This window comes from Sesamum indicum, linkage group LG15 (genome assembly GCF_000512975.1).
Source record: "Sesamum indicum cultivar Zhongzhi No. 13 linkage group LG15, S_indicum_v1.0, whole genome shotgun sequence".
Classification (NCBI taxonomy): Eukaryota; Viridiplantae; Streptophyta; class Magnoliopsida; order Lamiales; family Pedaliaceae; genus Sesamum; species Sesamum indicum.
The window spans coordinates 4,942,289-4,961,090 of record NC_026159.1 but is presented as its reverse complement, the minus strand read 5'-3'; the positions used below and the strand labels follow the sequence as shown (position 1 = coordinate 4,961,090).

Here is an 18,802-nt window from a genome sequence, read left to right as displayed (position 1 = left end):
CTTGCGCATTACAAAACCCTAGCACGCCCTTGGCATTCTTTCCTTACCAAAATGTATCATCTTTCTCAGCTAAATCAGCAAGTCCCCAATGGCAATAACAAAAGTCAATCAAATAACAAAAAATAAAAACCAAATATTCCACTGCCACAAACCCTACTTCACATATCAAAGAACCAACTAACCCTAAAATTTCTCAACACAATAAATTAAAATGTTACGCATAAACACACATCAAACAGCCGAGAAGTAAGAAACCAAAAAGAAAACGAAAACAATTACCGTCTTTTAGAGGAGTTACACACTCGTAGGAGATTTCGAACTGAAAAGGGGACAAAAACGATGCCGGGTTGTCCAGCACCGCCACGTTCGTGATGTTCACCGCACTCATTGTACCAAAACCGAAGCAGTCCCAATCTTCACACGGCTCGCGTTGCTCAAATACGCCTCTGATGGAACCTCAAGCAAAGTAAACTTCATCAAACGGAACAACACCAGCAACGATTCCACCCTAAAAGAGACAAGAATTTACTTGAACGATGAACGAAGCAACAATTTGATGTAATTCTTTTTTTTTTTTTTTAATAATTAGACGAAGAACACCAAAGCAAAAGTTGAGTCTACGAGTTTGGGGGGAATTTATACAGGTGACTGGCTACTGTTTTGGCAACCGGGTGTAGCCGGTTTTGGAATTTGGCGGGAGTTCCTTCAATATCTGGGCTTGTTTGATATTTAACTTGCTTTTTTTTAGCTTAATGGATTGGGCTTCGGCCCATTTGACTGGGACACAACGTAATTGGGCCTCTACATAATCATATGGCCCATAAAAAAGTAAACATAAGTTCAATTACCATATCATTGAGATAGTTTGTTAAGGCCGAATCTCTTCATTAGTTCTTCATTTTTAGTTTTCTTCTCATTTTAGTCCTTTATCTCTTAAATATATCATTATAGTCCTTTACCTTTTAAAGAGATCTCTCTATGATCCTAACTGTTATGTTTTAACAAAATCTAATTAAATCGAAAGTTTTGGTGGTGTTTTGAAATATTTTGAAACAGTGCCTCATTTATTTTTTTGGTCAAAATAAGTCTACATTAATTAGTTTAATAGCATTACCTCAATTAGTTTAATGACATTCCTACATGAAGATGGAAGTCAAGAGCAAAATGAACGTGATGAATGTCATGGAGTGATTTGATGAATTTGGAGTTGCACTAAATGGAGGTCGAGAAACAGAAAAGTGATGCATGCACCACCAAGTTCGGGCTGTGTTCAATTCATGCAACTTATGAGCAATCTTAGAGAAGCACAGAATCTTGCATACTATATATCTGGATTATGTACATGAATATATAAGAGCTGGTTTTTGACAGTAAAGTTCCCGAACTGCTGTTTCTTTGCATTAGTCTGAAAGAGTAACAGAAACATACTACTATTGTATAGTTGCATTTAATGCATTAGATTCTTGACAAAAATGTGAAACATAACGATGAAATATTGCATTTCTTTGCCCATTTAACTGTACAATATCTTTTTACAAAGATAAAGTGGCAAAATGACACTGTCCAGTGAAGTTGCGCAAAAGATTTGTACAAAGAAAACTGCACCATATACAAAACTGTATCTGTATTCATCTTTTGGTGTTTACATCCATTTTTCTTGTCTGCAAACTGAACATGTCGGCTATATCTGCAGCCGTGCTACATTCTTCTGGCTTTCTATCTGATAGAGATCGGATAAACCTAGGAAATCTAACTGAAATACCGCGAGATGGATGGATTAAACCAATGGCAGCATGATGAACTGGTGATACTGTGAAGTCCGCGCCCCTTATCTCCCAGACAAACTCTGGAGAAAACCACATGTCAGGCATCTCGGATGTCTTATAGTATGGTGGTCTTTTAGAAAGAACTCTGTCCCCGGAGAAGAACTCTTTCATCTGCAAAGAGCAAGCAGAACAAGTTAATGTGTTGTGCAACAACCAGCAAATGGATGAATAAACATGCAAATCCCGGGAGCATAGCCACTAGGTGTGACAGGCAGAACGATTATTTTTGTTTGACAGAAGTCTAACAGCTTCCTATATGTATTGGCCTTCTGGGCAGGTCAAAATAAGCTTCTAGTCGAAGATTTAGACCAATCATCACCATGTTGCTCACTTCCACTGATGACTGACTATTATAGAATTTCAAATTGATTAATGAATCCCTTTTTCTTTTTTTAAAGACCACACCATTAATGTGATGAAAGCAAGTGCTGGGTGCAAGCTTTCTTAGAGAATGCTTGGTCTGAAGCCTCTCTTTACCTAAAACAAGTGGACCAAATATCACATGCTCTTTTCAACCAAAAATTCAATAACATCATTCAGATGCATCCAATTAGTAGCAATAGCAATAGCATTGACACTTAATTGATAGCACAGACTAAGCAGGACTCTTATTCCAGCTGGTAGAGGTTAACTGAGAGCAAAGTTACAAGTCTGGATGAGATTAAAGGAAATTTAATCCCAGTAAGGGGAAAACCGATACTTATTTGACTAGATGCACCAAATCACACACCAACAAACTCCTCCAACAATGAAAAGCATATCATGTTTTAAAAAATAATGAATGCTATCTTTAATCTCACCGGTTCCCTCATCCCATATACACAATAATGGCACCACTAAAATAATAGGTTCCATGTACCTCTGTGTAAAAAGCATCTGAAATTCCAGACATTACACGACAGACACTCTGGAAATCTTCAGTATCAGGGTTGTAGCAGGCCATCAGAAAAGGACTAAACCTGGAAATCAATAAACGCAGATTTATAAACTTGCAAAATGATTTCTCTTATCTGTCAAGAACCTGAATAAGAAACGAAAAGAAGATACTAGCATCATGTACTCGAAGTTCCATACTAGTTTGTGGTTACGTATATGTAGTAGCAATACTAATTCGAGAACAGGATTCAGCTCGATCCATTAGCATTGACAACTAATTGCTTACATTTTATGTGATATGATAGAACTAATTATTCCCATATTGATGATTAGCCTCATATCATGAGCCATAACACATGTACTAAAGCGTGGAACATATACAATATTGAACTTCCTATCAGTTGTTTTCAAAAAAAGCAGAGAAAACTTAAGGATAGTAGTATCACCATCCTGCTTTTCTTCCATTTCCATGCCAAGCTCCAATTGGAACCAAGTCCAAGGAATCACTTAGTCCTTCAACATAATCTCTTTTGACCTGCCAAAGAAAAAGATAATTTGCTCGAGGAATAAAGTACATGTACTTCTTATTTTTAAAATGTTCTTGGACCTAATATAACACCTTCAACCAGGCATCAGAACGCTTTGATGGAGTATATCCAGCATTAACATCAAGCGATTTAACCATGATGCCTTCACATGAGGAACGAATGGCATCATTAAGAAAACTGTTCATCCTATTCAATGTAGCTTCATTTTTTACATCAGCATCTTCGGATTCCACCTAGAAGAGTTGGGTAATTTCATTGTGACAGAAATAATACACTGACATAATTCACAATAAACACTAAGAATTTACCGTCATTTCTCTAGCATACTCGAAGTAACCCGGTTTTTCTTCACCAAGTAAATCCTTCAAATCTGATTCAACAGAGAATACATAATCAGACTTAGAACTGATATATGGTATAATATGTGTCATCTAATAACCAGTCATAAAATGATCTAAATGCACAAGGAAGTGCGTACATTGTCGCCGCTGACGGAGGGGTAGATCCAAGAACCTGCAAGGTAATTTTAAGTAGCCTGAGAAGTTCTTGAACATGCATTTTCAAAGACACGAAAACGATAAGAGAAGCAAGCTGACACTAAATCAAAGGTTGAGATCAAAAGATCTTTTAGACTAAGCGTATCACATTCATGGAAGTGGTAGGCTCCGGTATCTTTTCCCACTAAATATGATCATCATGTGAACCTCTTTAACTTGTACATTAAATGTATAATCTCTATTCATGTAGGAAAACCAGCACATACTCACAATAACTGTGGACAACACTTACTGCTCTCCATTTGCAAACATGATGTCAAACACAAAAATGCATATGTCAACCTGCATGAATAGAAGATATCAGTTACACTAATATGATTAGAATTTTTAATCAAAAAGCAGCTCATATCTGGAATTATGAATTTAATCTACAGTGCTGAAACAGGTAGCAAATATTTTTCCAGTAACAAACCCTCTTGGCAGTTTATCTTGTGATCTATTTTATTTTTGAGATCTTGATGCTTCATGTATTCATTTGTTGCTTATAATACTAATGATTTTACCTAGTAACTGAGCATTTCATTTCCACCCATTCTTATGTGTTCTGAACTAGAGTAATATATAAGACCCTTAAAAGGCTTCTTGACAGATTAAAGCTGCCAAAAACTCAAAGAAAAACAGTTTCCAAGTTCAGATATAACCATTCATTTTGAAAAAAGCAATATTGAAACGAGGTCCTGACTGATCACTTAAGCACCTTCCTATTGATCAGGAAAATAATGGATTTTCATTAACTGGGCTTAATAACTAATATAAGTTTTATATGTAAATCAATAGAAAAGGCAACAATGCAAACAAAAAGACTACTTAAAGACTAGCAAATTGAACTACAATCCATAATTTCACAGATTTATGGGCGCTACTTGGTAGCTACGAATACATAATCTTATTATCTTAGTAAATCATATATATAACAAAGATAAAAAGAAGTTTAGTTGACATATCAGTAGATCTAAGTCAAAACTATTTTCATGTGATGAGATTAGATGACCTTTATTTTGTCTAAAGCAATCAGCGAATCCTTACTCCCTCTCTCCCGGGAAGAAAGCTCTTGAAATGACATAAGCTTACTGTTCCTCCTATCAATTGCTACCACCTGAAATGAAAAGAATGTGCTTTTATGTGTACCTGCATAACTCATGATTCTGTAATAGATGAAGCTCGGCAATAAACATATTAACCCACCCACAGATTGCAAATAGCAAGATAATTTAGGTACAGTCTTGAATAACGTAATACAGAAAATAAACAAAAAAAAAAGAAGAAAGAAGAATGAGTGATAGGATCACCTCTGCGTCCAAAATAAAAGTATCTGTTGCATGAAGACAACAATCCTTGACTATGTCAACTAAATCAGGGAATCTCAATGTGGTTTCATCACCATTCCTTGAGAAGACACGTACAGAACCATCTGCTAATCTGTGAATTTGAGCACGTTGGCCATCATATCTAGAGGACACAATGAAATTTTAATATTGTTCAGACATTGCTATATTGAAGTCAACTGCATGACAGACATGACTAGGGCAATTAGAACTGATGGTATTTTAAAGAAAAATTATCAGCCATTCTATTATTTTTCATATATATGGTAATATCAATTTAACCAAATTGCTTATGCTCCGGATAGCATCCTACAAAGAACTATAAGTGGGAGAATATCTTGTGCAAATACTAATTTCTGACTTCTCAGATCCAATATAATGTAAGAATTAAAAGTAACTGAAATTGGAAGAGACAGAAATGGCCAACTCTCAAAATACCCAAATAGAGGACCGAATCAGTGACTTCTTAAACACTTGGCAGACAAACCTCCTTACCATTGAACTCAAACAAAAATCAGGTATAAGCAAGAAAGCTTTATGTTTCTCAAAAAGGTTTAAAATGACTAAGGAACATCTCTTATTCGGGGAGGGGGTTTAGAGCTTAGGCGAGTATCTTGTCCTGTAGGCCTTATTACAACTGTTCGGCTATCATTCGTCAGTTCAGTTTCTCATGAGGATATCTTTCATCAACAGATATGGTGAAGATCCATCCTAAAGGAAAAAGATGATAATGTAAGTTCAACAAAACTTACTTAAATTCACACGTAAACGCCATATATTGGAAATTCTTCAGCACCTGAGGTGCTCCATTAGTAATCCTGCAATAAGATACCAAAAATATAAGGAAACAGAACTCTAGTAAAAACCGTTTCTTATGATAGAGCCAGAAGTGGTAGCCACAATACTTGGCAAGCATGGGCTTGATTGGTATGCCAGGAACCATTGATAGGGTTGATGATGAAAATTCAATCCCTTTCTCCATCAAGGATGGGATAAGTAAATCCTGACCATAAGAAGTTAAGACATTCAGGATATCTCAAACCAGCAAACAACTGTCTCTATAACTCCATATCAAGAGGGGAAAAAAATTAGCTGCATGATACTAGCTAACAATGCTTAGACTCTTGTACAATTAAGCAATTAATTTTATTGAGAACCAAAGACAAGGTAAATGCCTTTATTCCTTAAATGATTTGTTCCTAACTGCAGGAAATTGAAGGGGGAGAAATGCTAAGTCTGGAGCAGATAATATAAGACTAGAAATAGATGAGTACATTGGTAAAACGCCCACACTCCAGATCCTGCAACGAAAGAATGAAGAAGGAAACCAAGTGGATTCGATATGTTCAAAACTCCTTTGCTCCTTTATCATTTGGAAGCACAAAAATGAAAAAGGCAGACGTCACAATAATATGCTATAGAGAAAGTACAGAAGTCATATATGTAGGAATTATGCAATTATGCGAAAAATAATAATTAGGCAAGGAATCAGGTGATCTTTCTCCATTAAAATCTTTCAGCCTTTAAATCAAAAAGGTGGTATAGCCGAGATATGAACTTGAAAGGCCTCTCATAAGTTCCATATGCAAGCATCTTATCCATTTGCTTAAGTCCATTTAAAGTTGGAAATGCGCGGTTTAAGAGTATATTCATGTATGGGCTTTTAAACATATTCCATTTATGAACAGAGTACTGTGATGATACAACCAAGCAACAATAAAAGAGGGAAGACTGAGAAGTCAAAACTTACCAAGTTTGGAAGTATGTTATATGATTCAACTACTGCACTTGAAAGATGCTACCAAAAAGAAAGAAAAGAAAATTTTAGTAGACATAATACACCATTCTTCCAGTGAACTGGAGTTCACTAATAAAAACAAGCAGAAGTCAAAAAAAGAGAGATCATAAATATTATCATATGGTTTAAAATTCATTTTCATCCCTGACATTTCAACCCAACTCCAAAATCATCCATGTCTTTTCAATTAGCTTCAAATTATTTCCTCCAACGAATTTTTGGCATTAATGTCTGACCAAATATGTGATTTCCTAAATTACCCTTCTAAATCATTTTGGACAACGGAATTTTAAACTCAAGTGCAATTGAGTCCCTTACACATAAATTTGAATGGAAAAAGATTAATATTTTTGTTAAAGGTTAGTAAATATATATATGCTTATCTAATTTAGACTAAATATTACTCAAATTATTAGGTATGCTTAAATCACACTAAATCACACTATCCAAGAGTTCTCAAGTCCAAAAAACATATTTTGAGCATGACAAAAGTTATTTTTTGTTAAGTAGAGAGTATGTGTTTATTTAATTTAAGTTGATAAATAATTTAATTTATTATGTATATATATCATTCCATAAGAACTCTCATACACAAAAAATATCAGTACAAAATATACATTTATTTAGTATTAAGTTAATAAATTATTTGAGTTTTTATCAATGTTTATATAGCATTTTGTAGGAGCACTCAAGTTCAACAAGATGTAATTTGTGCATGAAACATATTTTCTTGAAAGTTAATCTAAGGAAAAACATGTCACGAACAATTTTTTTGTAGCCCGTGATTAAAACTAAATAAAAATACTTTTTTTTATTCTTATTAAGTTAAAAGTCAGTCTTGGGAAACATGTTACAGGAAAATATATAAACACATTATAAGACCAACTCATTACGTAAATACACATGCTACAAAAACTAAATATGTTTTGAATAAACTATTAGCTCCTTTTTCCATGCAAAAATACTATATTCTTTCCACGCAAACTTATGTGCAAGGGACTAAATTGCCATTGAAAATTAAATATGAGAGACCAAAATGATTTATGTCATAAGATAGAACTTTTAGAAAGGTAATTTAGGGAAATTGTCATAAGTTAACGCCGAAAACTTGTCAGAGATGATTTTGAAGTTGCGTAAATGTTAGAGACGAACATGAATTTTACCCTTATCATCTACAAGGTGGTATCAACAAAATAAAAAACAGATGAGAAAAGAAAACGAAACAGACCTGAATATGATCCTTCAAGTTTTCAGCTACTCCTTCATCAGCCGAGTTCATCACAATGGCCTGAGCTAAAGCAGGAAGAATGGTTCTCATCATAGCTCCAATCCTTAAGTTCCTAACCTACATGAAAGAGAAAAACATAAAGTCATTTTTCCTTGCAGGCATGGCGGATACTTAACTGGGGAAAAACAAATAAAAACGTAAAACAAACTAACAGAAGAGATGGCTTCTACTCAAGAGTCCTGTGCCATACACAATACACAGTCATTAAAGGGATGCCAACAACATTACTAACTATATGTATCACCAAACTCCTCAAGGATTTGAAGATACAAGTGCATCTAGATCATAGAGGGTAGCCTCGCATTTCCCCTTATGTCCTGCATGTTTTCTTGTTTGCTAATCTTACCAGTCTCCCATCTTTTTTACCACTCTAACATCTGCAGATCTCACAGAACAAAAAATTCCTATCCTCCTTCCAATCTTTTCCAAAAGTTTCCTGTTCTTGTTCCACAGCATTAAACACCAACTCTAAGAACTGATCCAGTACCGTGAAGAGTAAGAGTGCAGAGAATGAACGCAGTGCAACTAAAAGTCAAACTCAAGCACCCTGGATTAACATCTTTGTCTATCCGTATACAATTTACCTGGATAAGTATAACTAGAACATAAAGAAAAAAAAAATCAAAATGAGGAAAATCTGAAACGATGAAGCTAAGGTTTAAATTATTTTTCCATACATCTTCAACATGTAAATGCAAAAAATTACTTATGAATGGAAACTTGGTTAAAATAAGCAAAATGTAACTTTTATCATACCAAAGTTCTGACAAGAAATTTCATCTCCTTCTCTCTACATGAACACATGAGATTCACAATGAGGCTTTTCTTCCTGGTTGTACTGCCACTACCTGTTTGTACACTGATGAATTTCATGTAAAGGAGGAACATGTTTGTAGAGAATACAGAAGGCAAGATAAGATGTGAAGATTTTTAAATCAAATTACCATGGAGAACATCTCTAATCACAGAACACATGTCCACAATAATACACATAAACACCAATAACTAAAAATATCACCAACAAAGGTGTTAAAAGCAAACTTCAGTGTGAAATAACTATGCATTCATCACAATAGAATAATAAAGAGCTCTTCTCAAACTAATTTAGAGCAAAAAAACATAGAAAACTCAAGGTTCTCCAGAGTATACGCCGATCCAGATTTCTGAGCCATCACATTTAGAATCTTACCATTGTAGTTCTAGCCTCTAGTAGAGGAACACCTGAATCCTAGGTTTACCTAATATCTCAACATAGTTAAAGTAAGAACACTTCTATTAACAAATTTAAATTTCTTGAAACAAAAACCCTGAATTCTGCTGCTGCACTTCTTGTTTGAGTTTTAGAGTTATCATAGCTTATACTGATGAAAATTTTGAGCTGCCACTAGATCAAAATCAGACAAACAGTCAGATAGGGTCATCTGTCCAGCCAAAACTTATTGTTAGACGCCATATTCTTTTTTCTTTCTATCTTCTTCAAGAACTGTGATGCTAACTATGTTATTATTCTTCCTCTTAACAAATACTTCATACTTCTCATTTTGTCGATTGCTTTGACTTTGTGCTGAAAATGTAAAAAACCTCTCCAATGAATCATAATGGAATCAAGCTCCTGCATGTACTCACTAATATAAGTGCTCAGGGTCTTAGAAAATAAAATAAAAAAATTGCCCATATGACAGGAGAGAGGGAGTTAGGCAAGGACAAAATTGGAACTATAACATTATGAGGAACGACTGACTGATTTAAAGACCTACAATTACTTCAGAAGACATATAACACATTGAATTCTTGACTCATTGCTTATTCAATTGAAACAGTGTTCAGATAAGCAAATAGACCTATGCATAAAACAATTGATATTTACTAAAGATAATGGAGTACCAAAAGTCGAAGAAAGAAAGTGGCACTACACACTGGTCAGAATGAAGAACATAAGATGTGCTATTTTTCATCATAAAAAGTAAAGTAACATATTAGTTGGAAAGTATTTAGCAGATCCTCCACCTATGCATATATGCTCCAAATAAATTCTTGGACCGACACTTTGGACTTTAGGAAATTAATTACACAGCAATTGTCGGCTCACACTAGATCATGAACAAAGAGTATTTGATTACATCTTTCTGTATAACTAGGAAACACATACCTTATCTTGCGGAGAACAGAAAACACTCCTTGAATTGTAAGGGCTGATGGAGGAGCAAGCAGTGTCTGGGTTTGGCGGCAAAGCTGAGCAACATCACCTGATTCAGTACGTAATATTAGACTGCCACAAAAGAAATGCTGTAAGGTGAGCAAAAGATGCAGTTGATTATATTGAAATACCAAGATCACCAAGGCTATTATAAAGATTGCTTATTTTAGCTCTGCTGGTCCCACAAGCTTCTTCCAGAGCTGCAACAACAATGCTACCACCAATATTTAGTTCCTACAACATCACAGAATATGAAGCAAACCATTCAAGTATTAATATGAGATAAGTATGAAAATTAGCTGTATATGTACAAGCAAAGAGGTATTAAACAGAACCGCATTCGGAGGGTTTTTCCCTCCACAATATTGTAATGTTCAGCTGTTGCATCATTCAAGGATCATATAACATTCTAATAGAATGACGTGAGAAACAAGGTTAAGAAAAATTACCAAATTTTCATGCTCAGGAGCAATTTTATTTGTGCACAAATACACAGTGGGTAGCACATCTTCTGGTGATAGGACCAATAAACTGTATAACGAAGAATACTGGTTTTGATGAAAAGGATATAATTTATCTAAGAAAAATGCCACTTACTTTATACCAGTAACTTGGAAAGAAATATAACAGCTTTAAATAAAGTGCAAATACACAGGGAAAAGACCTCCTAAACATGTTGCATAGCATTGATGTAGCTTTTAGCTTGCCCTTTTCTTCTTCCACTAAATCAAAAGTTCGTGCTATATGAATGTATGGAGCTGGCTGTCCTTTCCTCCAGCAAGCTGGAAAGCATTCTCAGCCTTGAGAAATGGTATACCAACATGACATACATAAATTTTATAATAGATCTTGAGAGATTAAGTTGACCAACCATGCTCTGTAGGAGAGTATCTTTCAGGAGGCAACGATATATAATTTACAGACACGTTATCCTTTGGTAAAGCTGGGGGAAAAATATCAGACTTGGTTTCAAGTTTGCTGCTCTCAGATACTAGAGCGTCATCATCCACAGAGCTGACTCTGCTGGGACATTCAGATTCCATCAATCTATTACTATCATTAACATCAATGGTGGTACCAATATTGTCATTATAATATATATCCAGAGCCATATTAATGTCTCCTTTGGTCTTCTCAAGAATGGTGGTAGCATAGCTTCTTAATGATTCACCACCACTGACAATTTGAATAAATTGATTCACCTCTTCTTTGTATAATTTTGTGGCATCAACTGGCAACCTACTTTGACCATCATTAAAGTTACAAGATTCAACTTCAACTTTACTATCTTCAGGGACAACAGGCATTTTCTTGTTAAAAAACTTAGTTATCCGATATTGCTTCAAATCACTGGAATTCCCAGTTGAATCTGCTCTTGCTCTCTTTTTTGTCTTGCTGTCAAGGTTTCTCTTCCTTTTCCCAGGAGAAACTCCACTCTTCTTTATATTCACAGAACTAGATAATTTGAAATTTTGGCTGAAAGAGATATCTTCAGAGCGATTTATGCCCTTGACATTTTGAGATTCAAAAGGTAAAGGAGGCTGGTTTTCTGAGTTTCCCAGGGAAGTAAAGGAGGCAGATGTACTGGGGAGAACCTGTTCATGAAACTCAGTTTCATGTTCATAAAAATTTGAAACAGCTTCAACAACATTTCCACCAGCTGCACCAAGTAAATCCAACATCTGGCATAGCGTGACCCAACTGGGCAAGCAGTCTTGAAGTTCCTTTACAGATTTCTCCAAGTCATTATCTTTCATATCTTCTAAATTACTTGAAGCAGATACCTGTTGAGGAAATGAAGACTTTATGTCACCCTCCAATTCAACATCACTGCAACAATTTGGAGTAGAGGCAATGACCTCATCCTCTTGATCTGGAATATTGTGAAGTACAATAGGACAATCCTTCTCTACATCCACCAGCCCGCTCCCACCACGAAGAAAACCCATCAAGAATTCTTGCTTGATGGCCATTTCATTAACCAACCCAGCAAAATGCTTCCTCATTGAAATGGCTTGTTTGCTATCAACTTTCTCTACGTCAGCACCAACTGTCGGGATAACACGTTTTGGCTTCAAAAATTTCACAAACTCTCTGAGCTCATCGTAGTTTGAATGTTCACTATAAGGAACAAGATGAATCTCGAAAGAATCCTTGCTCCTCACAGAAAACTTATTCTGCTTGACTTCATATGTCCAGCCAGTTGGAACAAAACCAACAACCTTAGAATAACCTCTCTCACTCATAATCTCCTTCATCTTCACAAAGTTAGGCCGAAAGTATGGCCAAGTCTCGCCCAACACATTCCAACCAACAACATGAACATCACTCTCCAACTCATCCTCTGTAAAAACCCCACTTTCCCCGAAACCCAAGGCACTCAGAACCGCCATCTTCCTGGCACTCACATGAATCTTCCTCTTACACCGCCGAGATATCTCCACCAAAATCCGCTCCTTTCCAATGACATATGTAGCCACCAAAAACAGAACATTCTTTGCGACTACACCCTCATTCTCAACCCCTATCCTCTCAATCACCCCAACAATATAATCAATGGACTCCTCCTGACTCGGAAACACAAACTTAGGATTACAATAAGTTGTATCCAAAAACACAGCATCAGCACCAATAAACTCAGAAACTGCACTCTCGTTCTTCATTTCATCACAATACCTAAAATCACCAGTATGGACATACTTCTCAAATGTAACAACACCACTACTACCTGCACCCCTATCACAGCTCCCTGGGACCTTGAACAAGAACTGAACTGCCCCAGGGCAGTGATTCGCGTCGACGAGCCAAACTTCGGCGCCATCAATTATCACGGGTTGGGAGAGAGGTAAGGGGAAAATGAAGGGTTGAGGAATTTTGAGGATTTGGTGGAGGAGATTAGCAGTGATGGAAGAGCAATAAATGATGCCGTTGGACCATTGCGGAGAGAGACCCGTGTAATGGTCGGAGTGGAAGTGAGAGAGGAAGTAAGAGACGGAGAAATTGGGGTCGGCGTGTTTGAAGCCGTCGACGATGAAGCGGGTTTTTGGAATGAGTTTCGAGTGGGGGATAAAGGCAGGGGGAGGGACAAGGGGAAAAGTGGGTTGGGGCTGTGGCGGCAGGGAGAGGGAGGAGAGGGCGGCGAGGTGGAGGGCGGCGGTGGTTATATTTAGCGGTTTTGGTGGTTTTGAAGCAGACATTGGTTCGCGCGGGGGGGCCGGTCATGGACAGCGTAATGCAACGACGATTCTTTTTTAACTTAAATTATTAGCACTTCCCTAACTCTTATTCTTTTGCTTAAAAAGAAAAAAAAAACGTTAATATAGTCCGAAAATAATCTCTATTAATTGTTTATGTTTTTTAATTATTATTTGATTCTTTTAAGAGTCTTTATGTTCTAATGATTACTTAATAATAATAAGTAGTAATTAATCAAAATAGATGAGGACAGAGATTAGAATTAGAATTAGTATTTGAATTTGTAGCATGTGGAAAGAATTAATCCTGCTATAATTTACTATTTATTAATATTGAAGACGTTAGAGTAATTATATTTATAAACAAAATATGAATCAGATAAAATGTCCTTATTTGTAATTAATCATCCATTTTTATATTTTGGCTAGTTTATGTAATTAAATAATCAACGAAATATTAAATTAGTATTGAAAATTGGGCAGAAGAGAGGTATTCATTTGTCAAATATCATATCAAATTTCCTGTTGGCATAGACCAACCTGAATTTGATCCTTGGAGTCTTAGAGTTTCTTGACCTGAATTTGATGCATATTTCAGGCAGATGATACCAAACAAAATTTTCAGAGAATACCATCTCTCTTCATCTTCATCTCTCTATACGCACACACAGACAGACAGGTGCGTATATGTGTACTTCATTAACAGTAATAAAGAGTAAAGAATGAAGAACCCAACACAGTTTTCACAATTTTACTGTAAAGAGGAGATCAAAATCAACAAACATTGCCATTATTCCAATAAATACATCCTCAACTCCAACTTGCATACAAGATCCCAAAAATTGGAGTCTAACGAGTTGGAAATGGAAAACCCTTTCTCATTTCTGGATTCCACAAGTCTCCACACCCCTCTGTTTTCATCTGTAAATTCAAGAGCCTAATATCATCAGCTTCATGTGTCCATTTTCCCATGTCACAGTGGCAAAAGTAAAACGGGACATGGAATGAACTCAGCCAGCAGATTTGCATCGACATGTTTGGAATGGATGGCCTCCATACTCATAATGACCAGATCCATATTCATCTCATCGGCAACCTCTCCAATAATTGCTGTTGGCTTGTTTCCTTCTCCAAGTCGCTCCAACAGCTTAAATTCTTGGAACCCACCTGTAGCAGCAACATTTGAACAGACTCCAACCATCACAAAGAAAAACATTCAACACACAACAAATCAAGAAACTTCTCATAAAGAGTGGAGTTTTTTAATCTATAAGAAAAAAAAGTTAAGCAATCATTTACAAAAGGTAGTTGTCACTGAAGCAAGTTCGTTGAACATAATTAGTCCAGCATGCTTCTTGATGCAACCAATGCAAGATAATGAGTGAAACACAAAAATGAGATAACATTCTCATCTCTCAGAATTTCAAAGATCCTTTTTGGAAAAGCAAGTTTCATAGAGCATAACATGTTACAGAGACCTCACCAGCTGAACCTACTAAAACCAACTCTGTGAAATGAAGTGTATCAGTTAGGCAAAAACCTACCTTCTGATAAATGCCACCGGATACTAGCTAGTTGAGTCTCATGCTGCAACAATGTTTCCTTCTCCTTTTCATCTATAACTGCAAAAGACGTTAAGTTCTGTATTTCAAGAATCTGCCATTAAAAGCTCAGCACATGAAAGTTCCCCCTCTCCCCAGCCCAACCAGTACTCAGTTGTTGGTGTGATGGGTCATACCTACAACTGTTATCTCAGCCCCATATTTCTTCGCCAAAGCAGCAGTGGTTGCTGTCGCCTAAATAAACAAGTTCAACCACAGAAGAAAAAGGTCAAAAACTACGGATTAGTAGCGTATGGCAACAATCTTAGCTCTGCAACATGCATGTCAACATATAATGCGAACATCAGAAAGAACGACAAATAATGGCGAAAAGAAATGATTGGAGGGGAAAAGGGCTAAGTCTGCTCTATGAACACAAGAAGGCATTTTAATTGCAACAAGACGAAGAAATTCTACATCTCTGAACCAGAACACAGAAGAAATTCTATTCAAACTACACTTCCATATATTCCGGTCCATATGCAAGAATAATTCCTCCAAATGAAACAGAAAGAAAGAAGAAATACCTGTTTTGTACCCTCAGTAAGATAAGGGGTGCGATCTATGACTGGCAGAAGCAATTGCTTGAAGTCGTTGAAGGTTTCTGCAACTGGACTAGCTTCAGATTCCTCTGGCTTGGATTTCACTGAAAATGAACCAAAGTTAGCACCAAATGATTGAAACACACATTGGTATAAACTGCATGACTGACACTAATATGAATGCCAGATACATGTCCAACTCCTTGCCCAAAGACAGGCAGCTTTAACCCACAAAAAGAATAATGTCTGATACATTCAAATTGAACAAAAGTAGCAAGCCCTAGTCACATCACAAATTTTTAAACTATAAAAGCATCTAAGCACACGCCCTGAATATGTCCCTGACACGAGAAAAGTTGCTCCCACCCAGGGCAACATTTTTATTAACTATTTCGAGCACCACAAGACAACTACAAAGATAAAAGTACATATTAATCAGTTTCATTAACAAAAGTATATCAACTTCTACAACTATCATATGCAATTTCAGGAAAACAACATAAATATGTGGTTTATTTTGGCTCCAATTCTAACTACACATATTTTACAGTTTATACAATTCTTTTCTGGTTAGAAGTTCCACATTAATCCTAAGCTTGTGTTATTGCACTGATGCCATCTTGAGTAAACTGTTACTGATTTAAAAAGTAATTCGTATTGGAATGTACATGACATAATGAAATAGCAACATTTCGGCCAACGAAGTCCTTAACCAAAAAATAAAAAAGGTCAAGCAAATCAATCACAGCTCATACCAAAGAACTATTAACGACTACTTCTTGAACCCACTGAGATAACTATCTTATGCCACTGCCCACAATGTGAACAAGCAAAGGAAAGTCCTGCACTAATATCTTTGGCACAAAACAAAAAGAAAAGGAAAGGAAGTGTCGGAATCCATAACTACTACTAGAATCAACCAACTAATCCCGCATTCAATAATCGATACTAGCACCAAAGAGACAAACTAAAGCGGCATTCAGAATTTAATTACCATCTAGAACCAAATGGAAGCACAAAGCAGAAACTGGTAAATGCGCGTATAAAGAATTGAGAGGTGAGAGAGCAGAACATTTATCAAAAATTATAGAGTCAATACATCAAACAAGGAACAGATGCTTAAGCAAAACAATAATATACCCACAGCCAACATATTCAAAAATGACACACCGGCGCCAACTCACAATATGCACGAGTAAACTGGAGAACACATCTACCAAAAAAGTTCTATAATTCGAAAAGTTAATTACCTTGAAGCGAGGTTCTCAAGAGTTTGGGAGAAAAGGAGAAATTGCGGGCTCTGAGCTTCCGAGAAATGGGAGAAGAGAGAACTGTAAGAGGTCGGGTGAGAATGGAAGTTCTCCTGAGGACGGGCTCTGTAGTTTCCGGCGGAAGTGCCAAGGGACAGTGGGCGAGGGCCATGGGAGAAGATTCAAGAAAGTAGCGTGCGCGTCGGAGCGAGCTAGAGACTTGGAGACGGGTGGGTTGTGAAAAGCCGAGAAAGCGCATTAAATCATTGATGGGGATGTGTTTTTGTTCCTTTCCTTTTTCCACTCCTTTTATAGGGAAATTTTGTCGAACAGGTATGGTGCAGAGAATAATTTAGATTACAGACAATTACACCGTCTGAAGTAGGTTTGTGCTTTTTTATAGTTTGGAAGATGTTATTTTGCACGTGTGAGTTTGTTTTTGTCTAATAAAAATTGAATTTAAATTCATTAAATTTATTTATATTGGTAAAAAAGTATAATATAAATACATATATGTTATAAACTTAGAGAAATTCTAAGTTTATTAGCCTATCACTCTTAATAGAATATAAAGTAAAATATATGTATTTCTCCAACAAACTTTATTTGTTCACTCCAAAAATCACTTTACAAATGAAATACATGGTGGTATTTATAGACCACCAAAATTGTGGTTACAAAATACATCATAACTATTTTAATTACAAATTATAATGGGGGATACAAAAGGGTGTATAACATAATGGGTATTAAAAAAGAATATGAAGAGGTGTATGCATTCATATATACATATTATATATAATACTCCCCCTTGAATGCATACCTCTTTATCATATACATCCTGCCTCGTTAAAAACCTTGCCTGGAAAAACCCAATGGGATAAAAACCAAGGCTAAGGAAAAGAGTACAGTTGTATAATCTCCCCCTCAATTGAGGCAGATATCTTTCAGGTGTCGCATGCCAATATTACGTATGAGTTGTTTGAACACCTTTTTTGGTAATGCCTTCGTAAACAAATCTGCTAAGTTCTGACTTGATGAAATTTGTTGAATATCAACTTTGCCTTCCACTTGAAGCTCGTGAGTGGAGAAAAATTTTGGTAATATGTGCTTGGTTCTGTCGCCTTTAATATAACCATCCTTGATTTGGGCGATGCATGCTGCATTGTCTTCATATATTACTGTGGGACTTTTCTCGATTGGTTGCAGTCCACATGATTCATGCACATAATGTATTAGTGATCTAAGCCATACACATTCACGCCCAGCCTCGTATAATGCAATTAATTCTGCATGATTTGATGAGGTGGCTACCAAAGTCTGTTTGGTTGAACGCCATGAAATAGTAGTTCCACCATACATGAATACATATCCAGATTGAGATATAGCTTTATATGGATCAGATAAATACCCCGCATCTGAATAACCAACTAATTTGGTTGTTTTGGCATCATCATGCCTTTCAAAATATAGTCCCATGTCACTTGTTCCACGTAAATAACGTAGCACGTGTTTAACACCATTCCAGTGTCTTTTTGTTGGTGTTGAACTATATCTTGCTAGTAGATTAACAGAAAATGCTATATCTGGTCGGGTATTATTAGCAAGATACATCAATGCACCAATTGCACTGAGATATGGTACTTCTGGACCTAAAATCTCATCATTATGTGCTGGAGGACGAAACGGATCTTTATTAACATCAAGCGATCGAACTACCATAGGTGTACTCAATGGATGAGCTTTGTCCATATGAAAACGCTTAAGGACTTTTTCTATATAGTTCGATTGATGAATGAA

General features: G+C 36.2%; 3 protein-coding genes across 8 annotated transcripts in view; all 3 read right to left on the bottom strand.

The window, feature by feature from the left end:
* Nucleotides 1–596, bottom strand: part of LOC105177911 (probable histone chaperone ASF1A) — a 3,092-nt gene extending 2,496 nt beyond the window's left edge. The window contains exon 1 of the mRNA XM_011101207.2: nucleotides 280–596. Coding sequence (XP_011099509.1) covers nucleotides 280–388 — 109 coding nt within the window. The 5' untranslated portion in view covers nucleotides 389–596. The remainder of the gene's footprint in view (nucleotides 1–279) is intronic.
* Nucleotides 1,491–13,684, bottom strand: LOC105177910 (DNA ligase 6). 6 transcript variants are annotated; one of them, XM_020699089.1, is made up of 20 exons: nucleotides 12,275–13,684; nucleotides 11,287–12,199; nucleotides 11,080–11,197; nucleotides 10,865–10,946; nucleotides 10,547–10,649; nucleotides 10,368–10,464; nucleotides 8,975–9,077; nucleotides 8,159–8,275; nucleotides 6,883–6,930; nucleotides 6,038–6,135; nucleotides 5,885–5,950; nucleotides 5,097–5,256; nucleotides 4,799–4,903; nucleotides 4,040–4,089; nucleotides 3,729–3,763; nucleotides 3,559–3,620; nucleotides 3,322–3,483; nucleotides 3,149–3,237; nucleotides 2,686–2,785; nucleotides 1,491–1,937 (listed from the first exon to the last, which is right to left on the bottom strand). In XM_020699089.1, the coding sequence occupies exons 1-20, from the start codon at nucleotides 13,610–13,612 to the stop codon at nucleotides 1,629–1,631; spliced, it is 4,155 nt and encodes a 1,384-aa protein (XP_020554748.1). In that variant the 5' UTR covers nucleotides 13,613–13,684; the 3' UTR covers nucleotides 1,491–1,628. The 6 variants fall into 6 exon arrangements, 4 of the variants coding, with proteins under 4 accessions (XP_020554748.1, XP_011099504.1, XP_011099506.1 ...); XM_011101202.2 differs by having other exon boundaries at nucleotides 11,287–13,684; XM_011101204.2 differs by lacking the exon at nucleotides 3,322–3,483 and having other exon boundaries at nucleotides 11,287–13,684.
* On the bottom strand, nucleotides 14,302–17,373 carry LOC105177909. Its single transcript, XM_011101201.2, has 5 exons — nucleotides 17,003–17,373; nucleotides 15,738–15,856; nucleotides 15,348–15,405; nucleotides 15,154–15,231; nucleotides 14,302–14,776 (listed from the first exon to the last, which is right to left on the bottom strand). Exons 1-5 carry the CDS (start codon nucleotides 17,259–17,261, stop codon nucleotides 14,583–14,585), a joined length of 708 nt encoding a protein of 235 aa, XP_011099503.1. The 5' UTR covers nucleotides 17,262–17,373; the 3' UTR covers nucleotides 14,302–14,582.

Coding starts and splice junctions, on each gene's coding strand:
- LOC105177910 (XM_011101202.2), bottom strand. CDS start 13,612: ATGTCTGCTTCAAAACCACCAAAACCGCTAAATATAACCACCGCCGCC. Junction 10,947..11,079: donor CTATGCAACATGTTTAGGAG/GTCTTTTCCCTG, acceptor TTCGTTATACAG/TTTATTGGTCCTATCACCAG. Junction 3,238..3,321: donor GTTCTGATGCCTGGTTGAAG/GTGTTATATTAG, acceptor TTTCTTTGGCAG/GTCAAAAGAGATTATGTTGA.
- LOC105177909 (XM_011101201.2), bottom strand. CDS start 17,261: ATGCGCTTTCTCGGCTTTTCACAACCCACCCGTCTCCAAGTCTCTAGC. Junction 15,857..17,002: donor CTTGAGAACCTCGCTTCAAG/GTAATTAACTTT, acceptor GTTCATTTTCAG/TGAAATCCAAGCCAGAGGAA. Junction 15,406..15,737: donor TTACTGAGGGTACAAAACAG/GTATTTCTTCTT, acceptor TTGTTTATTTAG/GCGACAGCAACCACTGCTGC.